Source organism: Chiloscyllium plagiosum, unplaced genomic scaffold (genome assembly GCF_037043375.1).
Source record: "Chiloscyllium plagiosum isolate Xiang-an unplaced genomic scaffold, Cpla_swu_hap1 HiC_scaffold_19, whole genome shotgun sequence".
Classification (NCBI taxonomy): domain Eukaryota; kingdom Metazoa; phylum Chordata; class Chondrichthyes; order Orectolobiformes; family Hemiscylliidae; genus Chiloscyllium; species Chiloscyllium plagiosum.
This window is the reverse complement of record NW_028270157.1, coordinates 52,447,842-52,467,595: the sequence shown is the minus strand read 5'-3', so window position 1 is coordinate 52,467,595 and position 19,754 is coordinate 52,447,842. Positions and strand designations below refer to the sequence as shown.

General features: G+C 40.6%; 1 protein-coding gene across 4 annotated transcripts in view; it reads left to right on the top strand.

Moving 5' to 3' along the window:
- Positions 1-3,622: 3,622 nt before the first annotated feature.
- The window catches only part of LOC122559565 (BICD cargo adaptor 1a), a 281,554-nt gene continuing 265,422 nt past the window's right edge, over positions 3,623-19,754 (top strand). For 2 of the 4 annotated variants that reach the window (XM_087997372.1, XM_043709235.2), the window contains exon 1: positions 3,623-4,131. In XM_087997372.1, coding sequence (XP_087853498.1) covers positions 3,910-4,131 — 222 coding nt within the window. In that variant the 5' untranslated portion in view covers positions 3,623-3,909. The remainder of the gene's footprint in view (positions 4,132-19,754) is intronic. The other 2 variants (XM_087997373.1, XM_043709238.2) reach the window with 1 other exon arrangement.

Sequence of the window (19,754 nt, the reverse complement as noted above, 5' to 3'; positions counted from 1 at the left end):
GACTCAATAAATAAATTGATTATATGTGGTTTAAAATATAACACATCTCACACAGCCCTGAGTTGCTGTCACATTTTATTTAATTCCTTGCTGAATTCTTTCCATTTCTCTAAATGCATTGACTTATGCTGGGGCCTGGTCTATCTTCCATAGAAACTCTCTACTACGTTATGCATGTGCTTGTGAATATCAGTCCCCTATTCAAATAACGGGCAGCCTAGAATTATCCTGATCTCGGTTCCTAGTGGCAGCTTAGACGAATGCTTTTCAGGACTTCACCAGATAGCAATCTGGAGAAGATACTCTTTTTTTTATTTTTTACTACCTTGATTCAGGTTTACTGAGACCAATTGTGGCTACATCTCCTGTCCTAACTGAGATTGGCACAGAAAAGGAAACAAAACAGATGCTCTAATTTTGTGTGGTCTGTCAGGCAGTGTCCGTTCAGGGGAATCTGATATCATTCATTTGTGAGGAGAATACACAGTGTACAACATACATTCTTAAGTTACCTGCAGCCAAGTCAAGCAGTATCATACTAGCCAAGCAAATATCTCTTTGAACCAATTCAGAGTGAGATAGTAAATTGAATAGGATTATATTTTGGATGGAGATTACTAAATGAATATTATTTTTACCTTGAATCATTGTCACAATTTGTGTTTAGATTTGCCGAGTGGAATTTCTGGATAATGCCCGTAAAATTGGATGGATTATTAAGCATGTCTCCAATTAATATATTGAACATAATTCTCAGACTATGCTCTCTAGTTCTAGAATCCCCAGCCAGTGGAAATAGTTTATCTTTATCTACCCTATCTTTTCATGTTAATATCTTGAAGATCTTTGGTCAGATCACCCTTTAACCTTCTAACTTCTAAAGAAAATGGCCTAATCTGTATAGGCACTTCTCACAAATTAACCTTTAAAATCTAGGTATTCATTATTCTTTAATTGTTGAATTATTGTCGCTGCAAATGTGTCCAAAATAAAAAAAATTAAATCAAATTTATCTCTTTGGTGTATCCTTCCTAGTTTCATGATGCTATTTTTATTATTTTATCTTCATTTTATCTTAATTATGATGAAATATATGGGCTTGAAAAATTCAAAATACCCAACCCTTCAAATTATCGTTGGTGATATTAGCATATGACTAATCGCAACAGTCTAATATGAGATTTCACTGTCTCCAGTTCTAGTGGAGGTGCTGTCTATTTATAAGAATTGGGACATTCCTGTGTTAAAACAGGTTGTTATGCAAACATATAAAATTTGGTTATCTAATATTTTGAGCAGTAATTTCTAAACATTATGGAGTGTTTTCTTACTTTCATTGGCTGAAAATAATTGTAATGGTCGTAACATGGGGTATAATGGACCCTAATATTAAGTGTAATAGACTCTTACATGAGGTATAAAGGAATCTAAAACTGTGTGTAATGGACTCTAACATTAGGTGTAATGAGCCCTGTGTGTAAAGGGCTCTAACACTGTAAAGGGCAGTAACAAAGTGTGATGGGCTCTGGTATTAGGTATAACATGGTGTAACGCAAACTGTAAAGAGCTCTAATATCCATTTGCATACCTTTCTAGTCAATCCTATTCTAAATTGCAGAGGTTTTCAGTGACAGCAAAAAGGAGATTCTGGATCATTTATTAAATTTGGATGAGCAAGACAAAGGTTGTCAACCTTGAGTGAGTGTGAAACTCCTGGATACAATGGTTTAATGATTGAGCTTTAGTGGGCTCTGTGGGTCTGGTTCAATACAGACTTGCTAGACATATATGAGAGTATGTTTCAGGCTGGCAGCATGTCAGAGTTCATGAGGGAATGGATTATCATGCCCATCTATAAGTGAAGAGGAATGAATTGAAATTGGCACTCATTTCACCAGCAAACATAGATTACAGAATTCTATTCAATTAAGTCAAGTCTGTTCTGAAAGTTAGGAAACCAACTGATCAGACCTGTTTTACACCAGGCAGGAAGCTCTCTACTATCCTTACACTATTCAGTGGAGACTATTGCGTATGTTCGGTATTGGTGGTGGACACACACTTTCGACTCTGACCTCCAGCAACTGCAGTCCTTACTTCCTCAACATAGTTCAACAGTTTGGAGCAAGAGAAGACTTTTCGTCAAGTATCATAAATAGGCTTCGGGGAGAGAAATTTAATCAGAGAGCTTTCTAACCAGATTTGAACTTAGGCAAGGCTGCTCTCTCTCCTCTGTCTTGATGGTGTGTTCTTTTTGTTCTTCAACAAGAATGTGGACATAAGAGAGGTGAGTATCCCAAGTGACAGAGACATTCAGATCAAGGCTTTCCTGTCCACCAACAAGATCACCATGTTCTATTTGGATCAACTTTCAATCTGAAAGTTTGAAATTAAAACCTGGGTGTAATTAAAACCGAGCATTGGGATTTAATGCTAGATGTAGTTGGGACCTAGTACTTAGTGTAATGGGATCTGACAAAATGTGTAATTGGGATCTAATGTTTGTTATAATTGGAATCTAGCATTGGCGGTACGAGAGATCCAGTGCTGGGTGTAATTGGAATCTAATATTGGATGGAATTGGTATCTAGATTTTGGTGTAATTGGGAACTGATGCAGACTGAATTTGGACTACATGTAATTGGGACATCACTTGATATAACTGGGATCTAATACTGATTTCAATGGGATTTATTGCTGGATGTGCAACATAATGCTGGATTTAAAATGTATCCAGCACTAGCTGTAATTGGGATTTAATTCTGGGTGTAACTCAGGCCTAATGTTAGGTATAATTGAGATGTAATATTTTGTGTAATTGTGATCTAACCTTGTGTGTAATTGGGATCTAACGTTGACTGTAATTTGGATTGAACACTGGACCAAATTGTGATCCAGCATTGGATGTAATCAGGATCTTCCACTGGCTGGAATTAGTGGGTGTATTAACCTTTTTCTACAATTTGTACTTCTACAGATTGGATTGTTTTAACTCTACAAGGTGGGATTTCGATCCTGGAATATTGGGTTTGTTTACTTGTTTAATTTTGTCTAACCTGAGATACTGATCAGGAACAGTAGATGTTAGGGTTTGATATTTTAGGATACACTTTTACATGGGATGGATTGCTTTAGTCAGGTTATTATGCTCTGGGAGACAGATTTGTCTTCCGTTAAGATCATTTTTCAATAGTACCATATGTATTAGTGTTTAGATGCTGAATATACCTTCATGTCCAGGGGTTCCCTAGACGTTAAGCTCCCTAGTCATACGGAATTGAGACAATTGGTGAACTGCAGGCCTTTGGAATTGTCCCAGGTTATTACAGCTGTCGCTGTATCCAGGATAATGGAGCAGGATCTGAGTGATTGGATTATCCAGAGAGAGGAAATCCCAGCTCCATCAGTAATAGGATTATCCTCAATCACTAGACCTTGTTGGTTAGGGGGATAATCCCGATTAGGAAACTCAGTTTGGCTCCTTGAGTCTGTTCTGGTAGTTTGAGCTGGAGCCTCTCAGTAACGCAGTTGTCCTGAAAGGTTAAGCTCTGATGTGTGTGTGTGTGTGTGAAATCAGGCGTTCACCCAGCAATGTTTACCTCTGCTGTGTGTATCGGAGGATTTTTTTTCAGCCTGGGATGCTCCTGCTGCCTTTGACGTCATGTGGCAGAGGAGGTTCAGGGCTCGGTTAGACTGGAGATGGCGGCTCGCTTCTGATCAGCCTAAAGGTGCACCCCTGGAGAGCAGCAGAAGCGGCGAGCCGAGAGGTGCAATGCTGCTAGCGCAGCGGCGGTGAACTAGCGGCTCCTCCTCATTCCCATTCTCAGCGTGTTAGCAGGCTCACTCTCTGCAGGTACATACACACACACACACACACAGAGCCGGACCTGGGAACACACAGCCACGGCCATGGCTGCTGAAGGCGAGCTGCTGCAGATGCAGAACATGGAGCATTACAAAGCTGAGATCGACAGGCTGGCCAAGGAGCTAACGGAGACGACCCACGAGAAAATCCAGGCTGCAGAGTATGGGCTGGTGGTTCTGGAGGAGAAACAGTCGCTGAAGCAGCAATACGACGAGCTGGAGAGCGCCTACGAGACGGTCAAACATGAGCTGGAACAACTGAAGGAGGTGGGTGGGGAGGGAGACAGGGAGGGAGCTTGAAGAAACGCCGAGGATGGGTGTCTGGTGCTGGGCTTCTCTCAGGCAGCTCACCTTGTGGGGCTGACTCACTGGCGGCAATGGCCAGAGAGAGAGAGAGAGAGAGGGAGAGAGAGATACAAGATCAGGAGTTTACTGAGCCCAGCCCTCACCAGTTGGATACAGAGCGGCAGTTTAACAGCAGGTTACATTTACAACCAGCGCGTTATAATGTGGAGACAGGTTTTACTGTGTAAAAAAAAAACCCTCTGTATTTCACCGAGGGAACGATTGAGTGGGTCAGTGCAAGTGGTTTTCAGATTGGGAAGCTCTCAGGATCAGTTATTCTGTATCAGCTGGTGCTGTAATACCGTGACAAGAGACATGTAGCAGCAAAAAGGCTCAGTCAGAATTGTTAGTGATATAATTTTTAAAAAACCTATTATGATTGCTTTCGGATTGTGAACATGATTCAAAACCACAAAATAAGGCCTTTCTTTCTGCCCTCCCCCGGAATCGATCCGTTAGTGTTTACACCGTTGCGGCTCTAGAGAAGTGTGGGGGCTGAGTGCACAACGGGGGACAGCTTCAATCCTTCACTCCGGCCAGGAATTGGGAAACCGTGGCGTGGAGCCATTTTCATTGACGTTAAGTCTTTTTCCGAAGGTGTGTGTGTTTATGAAAATAATCTCTATGGGTGTTGATGCGAGCAGCATCCCGCTCAAAGTGCCATCGATCACAGCCTCCTTGCAGTTTTGGGTGGGAGGGACAGAGTTAATGCTGTGCCAGACAGCACAGAAAGCGGAACGCTCCAGTAAGAAGAGCAGATGCGATTTTCACAGCTAACCCCTCCCTCAAACTGCTCACAGGGGAAAGGACCAGCAAGAACAGTGCGATTTCTATGTGAAATCTGCCACTCTGAACTCTTCAATCTTGCTCAGATGCTGCCTTAATCCCGGCAGCGCCACCTTCACCAGCGAATCCGGGATATTGATATGTGGCTGGGTTTCTGCACTAAACAGCTGGTAATTCGGAAGGCTGTAATTTTAATGAAAAGATTCAAATGTCAAAGGTGAAGTGAGAGTGGGTTCCAGCTATGCTGAAATTGACTACTCCCGATGCCGCCTTACTGTTCATTATAAATCCGTATCACCACACTATTGCCATCAAACCTGCATCAGCAGCTTCAGGGAATCTCGCTACTGATATTCATATTGGGAATTAATCTGTAGTTGGTTACCAAGATAATTCTACATTTAGTTTATCCCTTCACCAACTATTGCAAATGTTGTAATTCACATCTCCAGCGCGATTTTATGCGCTGATACTTGCAAGTGGGCCAATAAAAGCCTGCAATAATTAATATATTAATTATGCAATTGGTGTTGATACTTGCAGGCAGCAGACTGGCTAACAACTGTAATGGAGCATAGGCTCCTAGTTGCACATTCAGAATATCTTCTACAATGCTCTCTAATGAAGTAAACAGATCATCATTTATCAGTATTACAGAAGGGGACAGTGTTTTTGATGAATGGCAGAAGGAGCTTCTTATTCCTGAAACAACTTTACCTGTCCTCTCTGCTCTGTCAGTGGTACAGCATCTTAATTGGGAGATTTCTTAACCTGCACTTGGTCCATTGCTGGATTAATGAAACTGGAATGTTCCATTTGGGATGAAGAAGCACAAACTAAATCTAGGAGTGGCGTAATCCTGCCAACTACTGTATAGACAGCTCCTGCTGTCAGCCACTGTTGGAGGGGTGTTAATGGTAGCACATAGATAAGCCTTCCAAAAAGAAAAATGAGGGAAAGGCAAAGACTTCAGGGTCATGGGTTTAAAAACCTCAAGGGAATTGCAAATTGGAGAAATAATGCAAAACTGATTTTGCTTATTTACATCCTGGCACTGATATCTTAGTGTGATTAAAACAAGTGGTGGTTATAAAAGACTGCACAAACCGTGGGGGGACAGAGACACACACATCATCTGTTATGGAACTGAAGCATGCAGGTCAGGAAGATTTAAGCTTAATCTCCTACATATGTAGTTAATCGATCCTAGTCATTCTGAAAATTGGCCTTGGTCCCTCTGAGGCTGAAAAGTACCTTGTGACCTCTTGTACCTCTGTAGATATGATGTTGGATGAGAATGGGATCTGACCTGGTTCTAATGCTCTGTGGTTGCTCACTGTTTCAGCTGACACACATTGCTACATAGACAAGCCTCTGTATTTGTCTGTAGGGTGAATTAGTATCAATGGAATGAATAGAGAAAGCTGGGGCAAAGGATTGTAATTCAATCAAGAGGTTTTGCTAATGCGAGGTGATGTGAATACAGCAGTAGAACCAAGCATTGAACTAAACTGATTTTTTATTTGTAATGTGTGGATAGTTTTCAAATTGTTTAAAATACTTGTTTTTCATTTCTACAGTGTTAGCAATCTGACACATTTGAAAGGAAGTAAAATTAGAGATCGAGCTGACATAAACGCTGATAGTAAAGGGCAGTGTGAATCATCCTAAAGCAAAATCAGCCATTTTGTTTTCACATTTAGAAAAAACACTGTTGAAAGAATGTTCACATTATAGGACTTACTCTTTCATTTTTGGCAACAATGCAAAATATTTTAAACCAGCAATGTCCTTTAGATTTTAACAGATATCCTTTTAGTTTAGTTCCATAAACCAGGGCTATCGTGTATTTGAGTCCCTAGTCTATGGTCAGTTAGTTAGTCTCAGCCAATATGTATTAGCTCAGTTTCCTGAATGATTAGTTTGCACAGCCGTGATATCAATAGTATGGGTTTAGTTCACATACTGACTGAAGTGACCATGAAGATCCTGAATTCTCAATCTTGCCTGAAATGTGTGACCCTTGGGTTATATTCTCCACCAGTTGTCTCTCTTTAACAAGAGAGTGGAACAATGGTGACTTTAACTTTAATATGTATACTGTCTATGTAGCCGGTCTCTGTGGCTCGGGGATGAGGGGAAAAATTGACCAGACCTCCTGCTGGTTGCCTTTCAGTGACCCTTGCGGGAAATGTACATAGTTAGCATTGGGAGACCACAGGATCCAGATCAACTTTGTTTCCTTTGTCCAGAAAGGATAGAAAAATAGGTCAGAAATGATGGTATGAAATATGTGCAAGATCATCCCAACCTTATACTGATGTTTGAAGGTGACATTGGGCATTTGGTTGGAAGCATGTTCCTGGGATTTCTCCTCAAGAGCAGAAGCCTACTCAGTGGGAAATGTTTCCCAGCCAACATCGCCATCTTTAAAGGCTGAAGGAAAACAAGGTCAGGTTTACCGATCAGCCAGGATCGCCATTGTGCAATTGCAAAGACTTCAGTATTGGGGCAGCATCCATTGAGAGGTGGAATATTCCTTTCCACCAACTTGGCAGGAATTGTGTACATTATGGATGATGCAATAAATGTGAAAGGAACAGGTGGAACTAGACTGTAATGTTTCACTGTTTAGGTTGAACTTCTTTGCAATAGAAAGGGTAAGGTGATGAAACTGAACTACAGTCCTCCAGTTATGAATCCAAACCTAAGTGATAATACATTGGAGAACCAGACCATGACCTTGACCTTGCCAGCAGAGAGAATTGTCATAAACATCAGTTGCACATCTCCTGCTTACTTGAGTTCAGAGTGGCATTGATAACTGTCAGGTTATCGAAAACATTAACAATGTATAATAGATTTAAAGTGGGAAGATTGGGAAAATATATTTTCATTGAAAATGTCTCTCAAAACAAACAAAACATGGTTTTCAAATATCTTGTCTTGTCATTGCATCATTACAAAAGAAATAAAATTTAGATCTAAAGATGCAGTGATGATCTTAACATTCAGACATTAATATCATAAGCCTTTCAATCAAAGTCTCTGAAGACACTGTGGGTCATTTCAGCACTGTTGTGCCCAGGGTACAACATCAGGCTCAGTAACTGCCAATAAATTGGTCAGTATTCTAATCGTAAAGGCTGCTGACTAACTGGATAGATACAATTGATGTGTCATTTATTGCCGAAAGGTCAAAGAAGCGTAATTATGTAAATAATTATCCAATGTTAAGCGTGCTGAGGCTTTTTAAAAAAAAAAGTAATCCATATGTTTGCTTGTCAGCTCTTTGTCTTCTCAAACTGTATATCAGAATAATTGTTCTTCCTGTTATTTGTGACACACAATTATACAATTAAGGGGTAGAAGGTTGGTCCCACAACAATTTTGTGAAAAAGTTATTTGGCAAAATTATTTGGGGTCAGGGTGATAGGGAAATTCATTGTTGGATTATAAACTTTTCTATTTTTTCTCCTCTTTTTTGTAAGGGCTGATATGATACAGTTAGTTGTACAAATACAGTACTATGGTGCAGTGGTACAATATCATACATGACAATGGATCTCTCAAATGTCAAATATTTGCCGTTCTCTCTGTTGAAGCCGGGGGAGGCAATAGTGCCAGACAATTTTACAAGGCAAATAGAGGACAGTATTGCAACTTCATATTTGTCCTAATTTTAAAACCTTACTTTCCAGCAAGTGAGTCATTCTGTATGGAGAGAACAGAAAAGTTGATCTTTTAGTTATTGATTGCTAATTGGAGGCTGGCTACATTTTCACAGCTAAGGCAAGGTACATTATATAAAGAAGATTAAAAGAAAATGGATTTGGAAAGAAAGGGCAAATGCCTACCATTTCACCCAGTATTTGACGCTAAAGTAATTTCACTAATTCTGATTCAAATTGCACCCAAAATCTCAAGTCTCCAATATAGCCCTTCTATATTTCTGAATTAACCTGAAATGACCTGTCTTGGCAGTTGTTTTTCCAAGCTATCTTTTCTAGTATAATCACCAGTCTGCAGATGTTGGTCTGCAGGTGACTTGCTGCTTGGTCTTTGGCAATGCTGTCCAAGAGTTAATCATCAGGAGACAACCGCAAGATCTGTGGCTTCAAGCAACAGATTTGAGAAAAAAATCTTATCACATATGCCACAGAACTGCCACAGAAACAGGTCAGTTGGCTCAACCAGTCCATGCCAGTGTTCATTTTCCATTTCAACCTCCTCCTATCTTTTCTCCTTTTACATGTATTGTCAAAACTATCTGTTCCCTTCACTCTCAAATATGTATCAAAAGAACTGTGAATCAGAGAAAGAAATAGAAATTGCTGGAAAAACTCAGCAGGTCTGGCAGCATCTATGAAGAGAAATCAGAGCTAACGTTTCAAGTCAAGTTCTGAGCAAGGGTCAATCGACACAAAACGTTAACTCTGATTACTGTCCACAGGTGCTACCAGACCTGCTGAGCTTTTCCAGCAATTTCTATTTTTATCTCTCTCATATGTGTCTGGCATTACATCATGTGCATTAATACTATGTGCTTCAAGCACTCACAATGCTAATCTTCAATTTTCTTTTGGCTTCTGAATTAAAATGTAGTCATTGAGTGACTGAACAAATAATCTGTGCCTTCTGCAATATGCACATTTAGAAATTATGTCTGGGCTGGATTTTTTTCTAATGCCAAACAAGTTTCAGGCAGTAACCAACTCCAACAAGAGAAAATCCAACCATTTCTCCATGACAGTGAATGGTATTACAATCCCTGAATCCCTGCTATCAACATTCTGGGATTACCATTGACAAGAAACTGAACTGGACGAGGCCATATAAATGCAATCTAAACATGTATATAAATACTGCATTCAGCCAATACAGACACAAGATATCAAATGGCCTGCTTCTATATTGTTAACAGTTCTGTGATTCAGTGGTTACAAGAGCCAGTCAGAGGCTGAGAATTGTCCCACAAGTCGCTCAGTTTCTGATTTTTCTGTCCACCATTTCAAGGCACAAGTCAGGACTGTGATGGAATACTCCCCACTTTCCTGGATGGATGTAGCTTCAACAATGCTCAAGATGCTCACTATCATCCAGTACAAAGCAGCCCACTTGATTGCACCCCATCTAATACCTTCACCATTCACTGCCTCCACTGTCAATGCACAGTGGCAGCAGTGTATGCCATCACCAAGATACACTGCAGTAATGACCAAAGCTCCTTAGGCAGCACTCCTCAAAAAGCGCCTTCCATGAGAAGGCCATCGCCTGCAAGCTCCCCTGTAAGCCACGCACCATCCTGACTTGGAACTGCATCAACATTCACTCATTTTTGCTGGGTCAAAATCCTGGGACTCCCTCCCTGCTAGCATTGTGGGAGGCCTACATCACAATGACTGCAGTGTTTCAAGAACACAGCTCACCATGACTTCCTCCAGGATCATTAGGAGTGGGCAATGAATGCTGGCCCAGCCAGCGACATCCAAATATTGTGAATGCAGGAAAGGAAGTGATGGACATATTGAATAAGGCTCCCTTAAAATGTGCCTCTAGTTGTGATAATAAGGACAATCTGAGCTTTAACATTCCCTTCAGTATTAGATCCATCTTCTTGAAATTGAGGGAATACATTAAATTTAATCAGCACTACTGCATCTTTTTTATTGCATTTATAGTTGATTGCTGAAGCAGTCACCTCTCACATGCCATGGAATATAATCACTGATGAGATTTTATTAATTCAACTTTTGTTTTTATTTCTTGAGGTGTAGAGAGAGGGCTGCAAGGGTTTGTAATCACTATTTTTGTTTCAGACCTGTTCACTTCAGTTTGAGGAATATTCACAAGTGTCCAAGCAGGATCGATAGTATTGAAAGCTTTAATGGAAATAGAACTGTTATCCACTTTATTCAGAGTACTGACAGCAGATGAAGGGATGATATAGAGAAGCTGGGAGCAGTCCCTTTGAACCTGCTCCACTTTTCAATATGGCTGATAATCTAACTCAGTGCCTGTTTCTGTTTTCCCCGATACCTTTTGATCCCTTTATCCCTAAGAACTACATCGAACTCATTCTTGGAAACACTCAATGTTTTGGTCTCAAATGCTTTCTGTGGCAGAGAATTCCACAGGCTCATCACTCTGAGTGAAGAAATTTCTCCTCATCTCCAGTCTAATTGGCCAACCTGTATCCTTAAACTGATTTCTGGTTCTGGACACCCTGGTCATCAGGAACATCCTCCCTGTGGTTACCCTATCTAGTCCTGTTGGAATACTGTATGTAGGTTTCTATGAGATCTCCCCCCACTCACCCCCAGTCTTTAAACTCCAGTGAGTATGGTTCTAACTGATCCACTCATCACTGAAGGTATATCAATCAGTGTGGTGAACCTTTGTTGCACTTCTTTCAAAGCCAAATTTGAGGAGATGAGGAGATCAAAATTGCACACAATACTCCAGGTATTGTCTCACCCAGGCCCTGTACACTTGCACAATCTGATAACATTAGGTTTGATCCTCCCCTAAGTGGAAACAATACACACAATGCCCAATTGTCTAAAGTATCTAAACCACAGCACTTGCATTACTACGCAGTGTGTTACATATAGAGCACAGGAACCTTTTTAGAACTCACTTTTTGTTCCAATTAGTAAGCATCTTGCTGCTAATGCATTTAAAGGAACGCTGTCATCTTGTAAAGTTTCTGTGCATCTGTGTAATGCACAACAAAATTATTTAAGATGCATTAAACCTATCATTAATACACAATATCCAATTATATATGGCTCTTCTATCTATGCTCCCCTCTACCACCACTAAAAAGATTTTGCAAATGAAATTGAAAATGCTGGAAATACTCAGGTCTGGCAGCATCCTTGTAGAGAGAAACAAGTAATATGTTCAGGTTATTTTCAGAATTGAGGAGGGTGGGATGAAGAGCAAAAGTGAAGGCCTATGCGAGAGTTAAAAACAGGAGAGATTAATTAACCAAAGGACAAGTGATGAGGGCCAAAGAGAGCGTTAATGGGACAAGTAAAGGAACAGAAATATGTCTAGAGGAGGTGAATGGCAGAAGGTTGAGTTGCTCCCACCCTGAAGCAAAAGTGAGTTAAAACCAAAACCTTGTCATGAAAACAAAAGCAAATTTGGGGGCAGAGGTTACAGAGTGAAAAAGTTGAGGTTACAAAGTGAAAATGTTGAGCTTAGTGGAAGTTTCTGATTGAATGTTGAAATGGCGTTCCTCCTGAGGTTGGCTGGACCACTGAAACGGCCAGAGATGTAAAGGTTAGAAGGAGCAAGATAGAAATTAAAATGATAGGCAACTGGAAACTTAGCAGGAGAAAGTGAGGACTGATGAAGGACTTATGTCTGAACCATTGACTCTCCAAGATGCTGCCTTATCTGCTGTGCTTTTCCAGCACTGCACTTGTCAGCTAGAAGCTTACTGTTGTGTTTGGAGGTTGAAAAGAAGTGTTCTGCCAAGTGATCCCCTTGTCAGTTTATCTCCAGTGTAGAGCTGGTGAGGAAGGTTGGATCAAACAAACAAATACCATTGAAGCTGGCAGAATGGAACAGGTTCCTTGCAGGAAGTGGGGTGTGAGAAAGATGTCATTAAGGTAGCTGTGGAAATTGGTTGGATTGTAATTTGTTGTATAGTTGGGTCAAAGTGAACAGTGTGTTCAAAACGTTTAATGAGACCTGTCTTAAATTCACACACATTTGTAATAAAATCCACCAAAAGAGACTTATTTATAAATCCAGCCCCACAGATCTGGAGTGCTTAGGATGGATTCAACTCTGTGTCAGATCATGTCCTGCTTCATTTTTTTTCAACATTTGAAACAACTTGCGTGAAAAAAACTGATTGTATTTCTTTGATCTAAGAACTGAGTTACTGAGTTATTCCTCCCCAAGGAAATATGTGCATCAGTTTAGAATGCATGAATTTACTTGATAATTTGCCTCAGCCAATGTTAATTCTGTTAAAACCTATTAGTTTGTTAACTTAGCTCCGCCATTATGCAAAAAGAACAGTTTCCAATAGTTCTGAACGGGTGTAAATTTACAACAAAATAGTTGGCTCAGTGGGACACAAGTCATTATATTTGTTATACATATAAACATAGGAATATTTAAAACAGGAACCAAAGTACACCATTCATCCATTGAGCCTGCTCTGCCATTCAATAAAATCTTGGCTGATCAGCCATGTTACAGAGCATATTGATCAATTATTTTATTATGGATAATAAATCTACATATACTGCACCATTTTGAACTTTATTTGATACAATTTCTTGATTAAGAAATAAAAGTTTCAGTAATAGTTTGGAATAATTTAATACAGTGGCTTAATGGCTTGAACAGACTGCATAACATTAGGGAGTCTTGGAATTTTAATATCTGTTAGTAGCTTTCCATTCACCAAAAATATATGAATCTCTACTTTAAAGTTACTGTTGATTAAGCATTAAGCTCTCTGTGGACGAGAATTTCAAATTGTTCCCACCCACTGCATGAAGCAGTGCTTTCTAATTTCACTCTTAAAAGGTCTAGTTCCAATTTTTAGACTCTGTCAGTGTTGGATTTCACAAAATAATGGAAAGGCAAATGTAAAATACGACTTCCATTTTCCTTAATAATTTGAAAATTTAGCTGCATGACATCAGCTTTTAATTTAACCAATGGAGTCCTGTTTCTGGTGAGTCCAAAGGCCAATATATCATATGTTTCCAGGTGTGGTCTAACCAGGGCCAGAGCTTGACTTTTACTTCCTGCTGTCTCTCTGTCTTCTAGTTGTCTGGATGGAAGGATTAGCAGTCCATCTTTATCACACGTGGATTATAGTATGGGGAGGTAGGTGGACCTCTAAGGCATTTGGACCTCCTGTTTCTAACTTTCCACTTTCTAGAATCTACCCTATTCCATTCTTTATCCTCTCAATAAGATAATCTCATAATCTCTCATTTCTGACATCGAAAACCACTTTCTGCAGTTTTGCTCATATACTTGTATTGCACATAGTAATTGATAGATTTATTCTGCTTGATTGATTTATTTGCACTTCTAGCAATACTGCCAACATTTCTGTCATTGGCAAACCTGGACATGTAGCTCTTTATCTCATCAAAATCATGAAAAAATATGGTAAATACTTAAAGGTTTCACAGATCCCTGTGGATGCCTCTAGTGATGTCCTGCCAATTATTACATCTGCTTATTATCTGTACTCTGTACCTCATGTTGCTTCACTACTCTTCTAGTCAGTTCAGTATTTTCTCTTGACTACTTAAACCTGAGCTTTAGCTTGCTGCCTTTTATGCAGGGCCTTATTGAATACTTCCTGAAGTCCATGATAAGTAACATCCATTAATATGCCCTTTCCACTCTTGATTGAGATGCTGAATAGGTGACTGCTCCCAGGTCGTTCCTGAAGCTATGTAAAGTTTCTCTCTCGTTCCTGGGATGAAGTTATACAGCCTCTCCTAGACATTGTAAGTTTGGCTGTGTAAGGAACAAAACACACAAGTGTACAGTGTAGCTCGTGGATTGTTATCCAATCTATTCTCCATTTCATTTTGTGCACTAATTCAAAATAAAAACTGGGATAATAACAGAACATCCATCCATCAGGAATGTGGAGGGGCAAGGGGGCTGAGAGATAAACAGGGGGGTAAGGGTGGGGCTGGGGGGGAAGGCAGCCGGGAAGGCAATATGTGGATGCAGCTGGGAGGTGTTTGTGATAGGTTGATGGGGAAGGTGGCGAGGATGGTGGGAAGGAAGATGGACAGGTTAAGAGGGCGGTGCTGAGTTGGAGGATTGGATCCCACCTATCTTCTCCCTCAGCCTCACCCCCACTCTCCGATTTATCTCTCAGCTCGCTCCCCCTCCCTCCCCCACCACCCAAACCCCCAGCCACATTCCTGATGAAATGTTGACTATCCTGCTCCTTGGAGGCTGCCTGACTCAGAACAGATAACAAAACTTACCAAATGCTTCTAATGTAGGAAACCATCACATGCTGGCTTCACAGGAACATTATCAGACCAGAAGTGACACCGACCTGCTGAGACATTGGGTCCAAAAGCTTGGTCAGTGGTGGGTTTCGGGCAGTGGTTTGCAAGAAGGTGGTGAGGTTTGAGGAGGGAATTTCAATGCTTTGGAATGATAAGCTGAAGGCACAGCTGTCGATGGTGGAGTAAAGGAAAACTGAGTTGTGAAGGTGGCCAGACTTGAAGCAGAATAGGGTTCTTTGAGGGATATTGTACTGGAGAAGTTTATGGAGATAGGGAGTGCTGAGGCTGAGAGATTTGAATATATGAAGAAATAATGGTGTGTATACAAACTGCTTTTTTCCTTTCAAAGCATTTGCTTCATTATGTGGAAAAATCCTCTGTATTGTCTCTTCTCATTTTGAATGACTGACTCTTGAAGAGATTCTAATTTAATATAGCTGCTTGAATGTGACTGTTCAATGTAGGTTGGGTGAGCAAAGGCAATCCTGTAATCATTGAACTGAAGTGAAATGATTTTATTTTGGACCTTGGTGGTGCCTGTCCCTCTGGGAAAACCTTATTCGAATATAGGTATTGCATTCCAAATCACTACCCTGTGGCTACAAGAACAGATCAGAGTATGTTCTGCTGGAAATGGCTATCCCTGACATCCCAACTGTGATATTTTTCCAAGATACAAGTCGGAAGTGTGATGGAATACTCTCCACTTTCTTGGATGGGTGCAGCTCCAACAACACTCAAGAAGCTTGAAACTATCCAGGCCAAAGTAATTTACTTGACCAGCACATATTTCCTTAACTCACCACCTTCAACAGCCTCTTCCAAACATAAGAACAGAAGAACGGGTTTGGGCAAGTTGGCCCTTTAAGCCTGCTCTGCCAGTTAATATGATCATGGCTGGTCTCATCTTGGCCTCAACTCCGTTTTCATGCCCACTCTCCACATCCATTTAACCCATTACTAATTAAAAATCTGTATCTCCTTCTTCCATTTATTCAGTGTTCCTGGTGTTCAATGCACACTGAGGTAGTGAATTTTAGAGATTCATGACTCTTTGAATTCCCCTTCATCTGTGTTGGAAATCTGCCACCCTTGGCCTAAAACTGTGACTCCCACGCCCCAGTTCTAGATGGCCTCACAGGGGGAAACATCCACTCTATGGCTACTTTGTCAATTGCCTTTAGCATCTTATTTACCTCAAATCTCCTCTTGTTCTTCTGAACCCGAGTGAATATAGGCCTGAGCCGCTCAATTTCTCCTCATAAGACAAGCCCCATATCTTTGAAATTATTCTGGTTAAACTTCTCTGAACTGCCTCCAATGCAATTGCATCTTCCGTCAAAAGGATCAAAACTACAGTATGTAATATTCGAAATGTATTCTCACTAATGCTTTATACAGTTGCAGCAACACTTCCCTATTGTTATACTCCATTCCTTTAGTGATAAATGCCAAAGTTTGATTTGCCATCCTTTATGACCTGCTGGACCTGCATCCTGGCTTTCTGCGATTCATTCAAACCCACTATCTCAACCTCACCTAATCATTTTCTTTTCTCTTCCTGTCAGTCACCCATTTCTCTTCCAGTCCACTACATTAAAATCTCTCGACAGCACATCTGGTCTTGGGCTTTGCCTTTCTCCTTGATGCTGATAGTTTCACCACTTACATTTGCCTCAGTATATTTCCTCTCTCTCTGCAATAGATGACCATACCATTTCAATCCCCACTCAATGTCCTTCTTCCTTGCTAGCATAACCTTTGCTGATTGTTCTGGCATCTGAATTTGCCCATTTCCATTATTCCACACATTAGTCTCAGCATCCACATCTCGACAGTATCCAGTCACTGGTCCTCTCCGTATTATTCAAATTGCTACACCGTATGTCAGGGGTGATACAGCTCTCTTCCTTTAGTTTCAGTGATTCTTTCCTATCAGTTGCGTTTCTTTCAATGACTTTAACCAGAGTTAATCCCGTCTTTAAGTTCCAATTCCACACTTCTGACACCAGATACTTGAGACAACCGATTTTCTCCAAGTTGTCAACCAGACACCTTTGCTCTGTTCCCCTTGCCCAGGCTGAAACCGATAGTCCATAAATTGGAGAGTGTGGTGCTGGAAAAGCATAGCTGATCAGGCAGCATCCAAGGAGCAGAGAGTCAACATTTCAAGCATAAGTTCTTCATCAGGAATGAAGGGGTGGCCCAAGGGGGCTGAGAAATAAATAGGAGAGGGTGGGGTTGGGGGGAAGGTAGCAAGGAATATGATAGATAGATGAAGGTGGGGGTGAAGGTGATAGGTCGGAGAGGAGGGTGGAGTGGATAGCTGGGAAGGAAGATGGACAGGGAGGACAGTTATTGAGCGTGGGAGGTTGAGCGTGGGAAGTTTTATAAACCTTATAAAGGTTTATAAAATCATGAGGGGCATAGATAAGGTGACTAATAAAAGTCTTTTCCCCAGGGTAGGGGAGTTCAAAACTAGACAACGTAAGTTTAGGATAAGAGGAGAAAGATTTAAAAAGGACATAAGGGGGCAACTTTTCACACTGAAGATGGTGTGTTTATGAACTGCCCAAGTAAATGGTAGGTGCAGATACAGTTACAACATTTCAAAGATATTTGGACAGATACATGAATACAAATGGATTAGAGGGCTATGGACCAAATGCAGGCAAAAGGGACTAGATTAGTTCTGAAACCTGGTTGGCATGGACTAGTTAGTCCGAAGTGTCTGTTTCCGTGCTGTGTGACTCTATGACTCTATCTCAGGGCATCCTGCATACATAGACAGTGATAACCAGCATATACCAGTCTCACCATATCATCATGGCCCTTGATCCACTTACAGTACAGATCTGCACTTCAATGCTGTATTTTGGATGGTACCTGTCATCAGAATGTTGCTGCAAGTACGTTTTTCACGTAGGAATAGACACCGACCTCTTGATTTGGACATAGTTAAACGTGCTCAGCCTTGTCCTTTTGTGTTTTGCCCTCTCAGAGCTAACAGGCTCAGAGCATCTCTGTCTTTCCTTACCTTTCAGGACAGACACAAAGCCAGCTAGTAACCAACTATCCAAGGGATAGGCTTATCAGTTTCATTTTTGCAACTTGTAGCATTATGTGGCAAACACACTGCATGTGCTTCAAACAAGTGGCCATGTCTTAAAGTCTTGAATGATTGACCTTGTTCAATTCTTATGACCTTATAAACTCGAGAGTTCTCTATGTACCTCCACTCATCTTGAAAGGCTTTCTTGATCTTGAGTTTGATAGCTTCTTCTAATCCTTTTATTAAATCACATCCATTTTGCACAACTTTGGTCATCTGGTGCATTAAAGTCACTGCATCAATAAAGCTGAATGTACTGTCAGTATGTGGGCTGCACGCACTGGTGCTTCCTGCGTGAACCCAGGCCATGAGTGTCAATGGACTGAAGAACTAGGGAAGCCAATACAATCAAACATAATCTTCTTTCCACCTAAAATTCTTACCCTTTGCAACAAGACCCATAAAATAGCAATCAGATGTTGGAACCCTAGCTCAAATGTTGCTGTCATCTGCCCAGGGGTGCTGGGACTTGCACTGTGGGTGAAGTTGGCTAAATCACTGGAATGGCTTAATACTTAGTGCATTGGAGTTCTGACTGCATCTTCTGCTGAAGTATTTAACTTGTAAATCAATGGATATGTGTAGAAGATGTCTGTGTTCCAAGAATCTTGCAATTTTGTTTGCATAGATGGTTGTGCTTTCCAACATATCTTGTTCATTGTCCTTCCTTTGTGTGCCCTGCACAAATACATGATGGCAGAAAAGCCTGCCTTAAGTAGTTTGTTCTTGCCTTGAAAGAAAAGATTCTTGACTATAGTCCAACGTTATTGGTGGGAAAACAGTCATAGCTAAATATTTAATTATTTGTTATTATCTATCAAAATTAAAAATGATGCTCATTGTGAGCATTAATGTAACAGATATTGATTGAAAGTAGGAATGCAACACTCCTCTGATTTAGTTTCCCCCACCGATAATCAATGTCTGCTTTTATCAAAAGAAAGAAAGAACATTTAACTGGAACTTGAAGGAAGTTAGTGCCAAACAATTTGGTGCAATATTTTTTGAATAAATGTTGAGGTAAGGTCCTTTGACTTTTCTGAAGGCACAGGGCTGTACCTTTTTTAATTGTACTGCGATGTCTTTTATTTTTCCATTTGATTTTAGTTTTTGTCCTTGTTTTCTTCCATTCCGTCTCTTGAAGTTGCTGCATCATGCTGGGATGATTCGAAGGATCCTATAAACCTTTCTGCCGGACTAAAGCAGTCATTTGACAGTATATGTCTGAAGACTAATCATCATGTGCATTAGAGAGAGGCAAACCTAATTGTGTCCCTATTCAGTGGAATCTGATCTGTTTACATTCCAGAAAGTTCCTGGAGACCAAGCAGGAACTTAAGCTCCTTTTCTCTCCTTACAGATGCTGCCAGACCTGCTGAGATTTTCCAGCATTTTTCTCTTTTGGTTTCAGGAACTTAAGCAACTTTCCTGCTCCTTGCTGTGGTTCTCTGGTCAGTATTAGTAGACTCTGAGTTTAGCTAATCCAATTAGACCACCTGGGCTGTTAAAGTGACATGACTGGTCTGTGCCAAGTCTGTTGACACATCTGCTGATAGCTCCACGAGTTTTTTTTACACTCTTAAATAAAAGTGTGCATAAACATTTCTCTAATTAGTCCTCCCTCT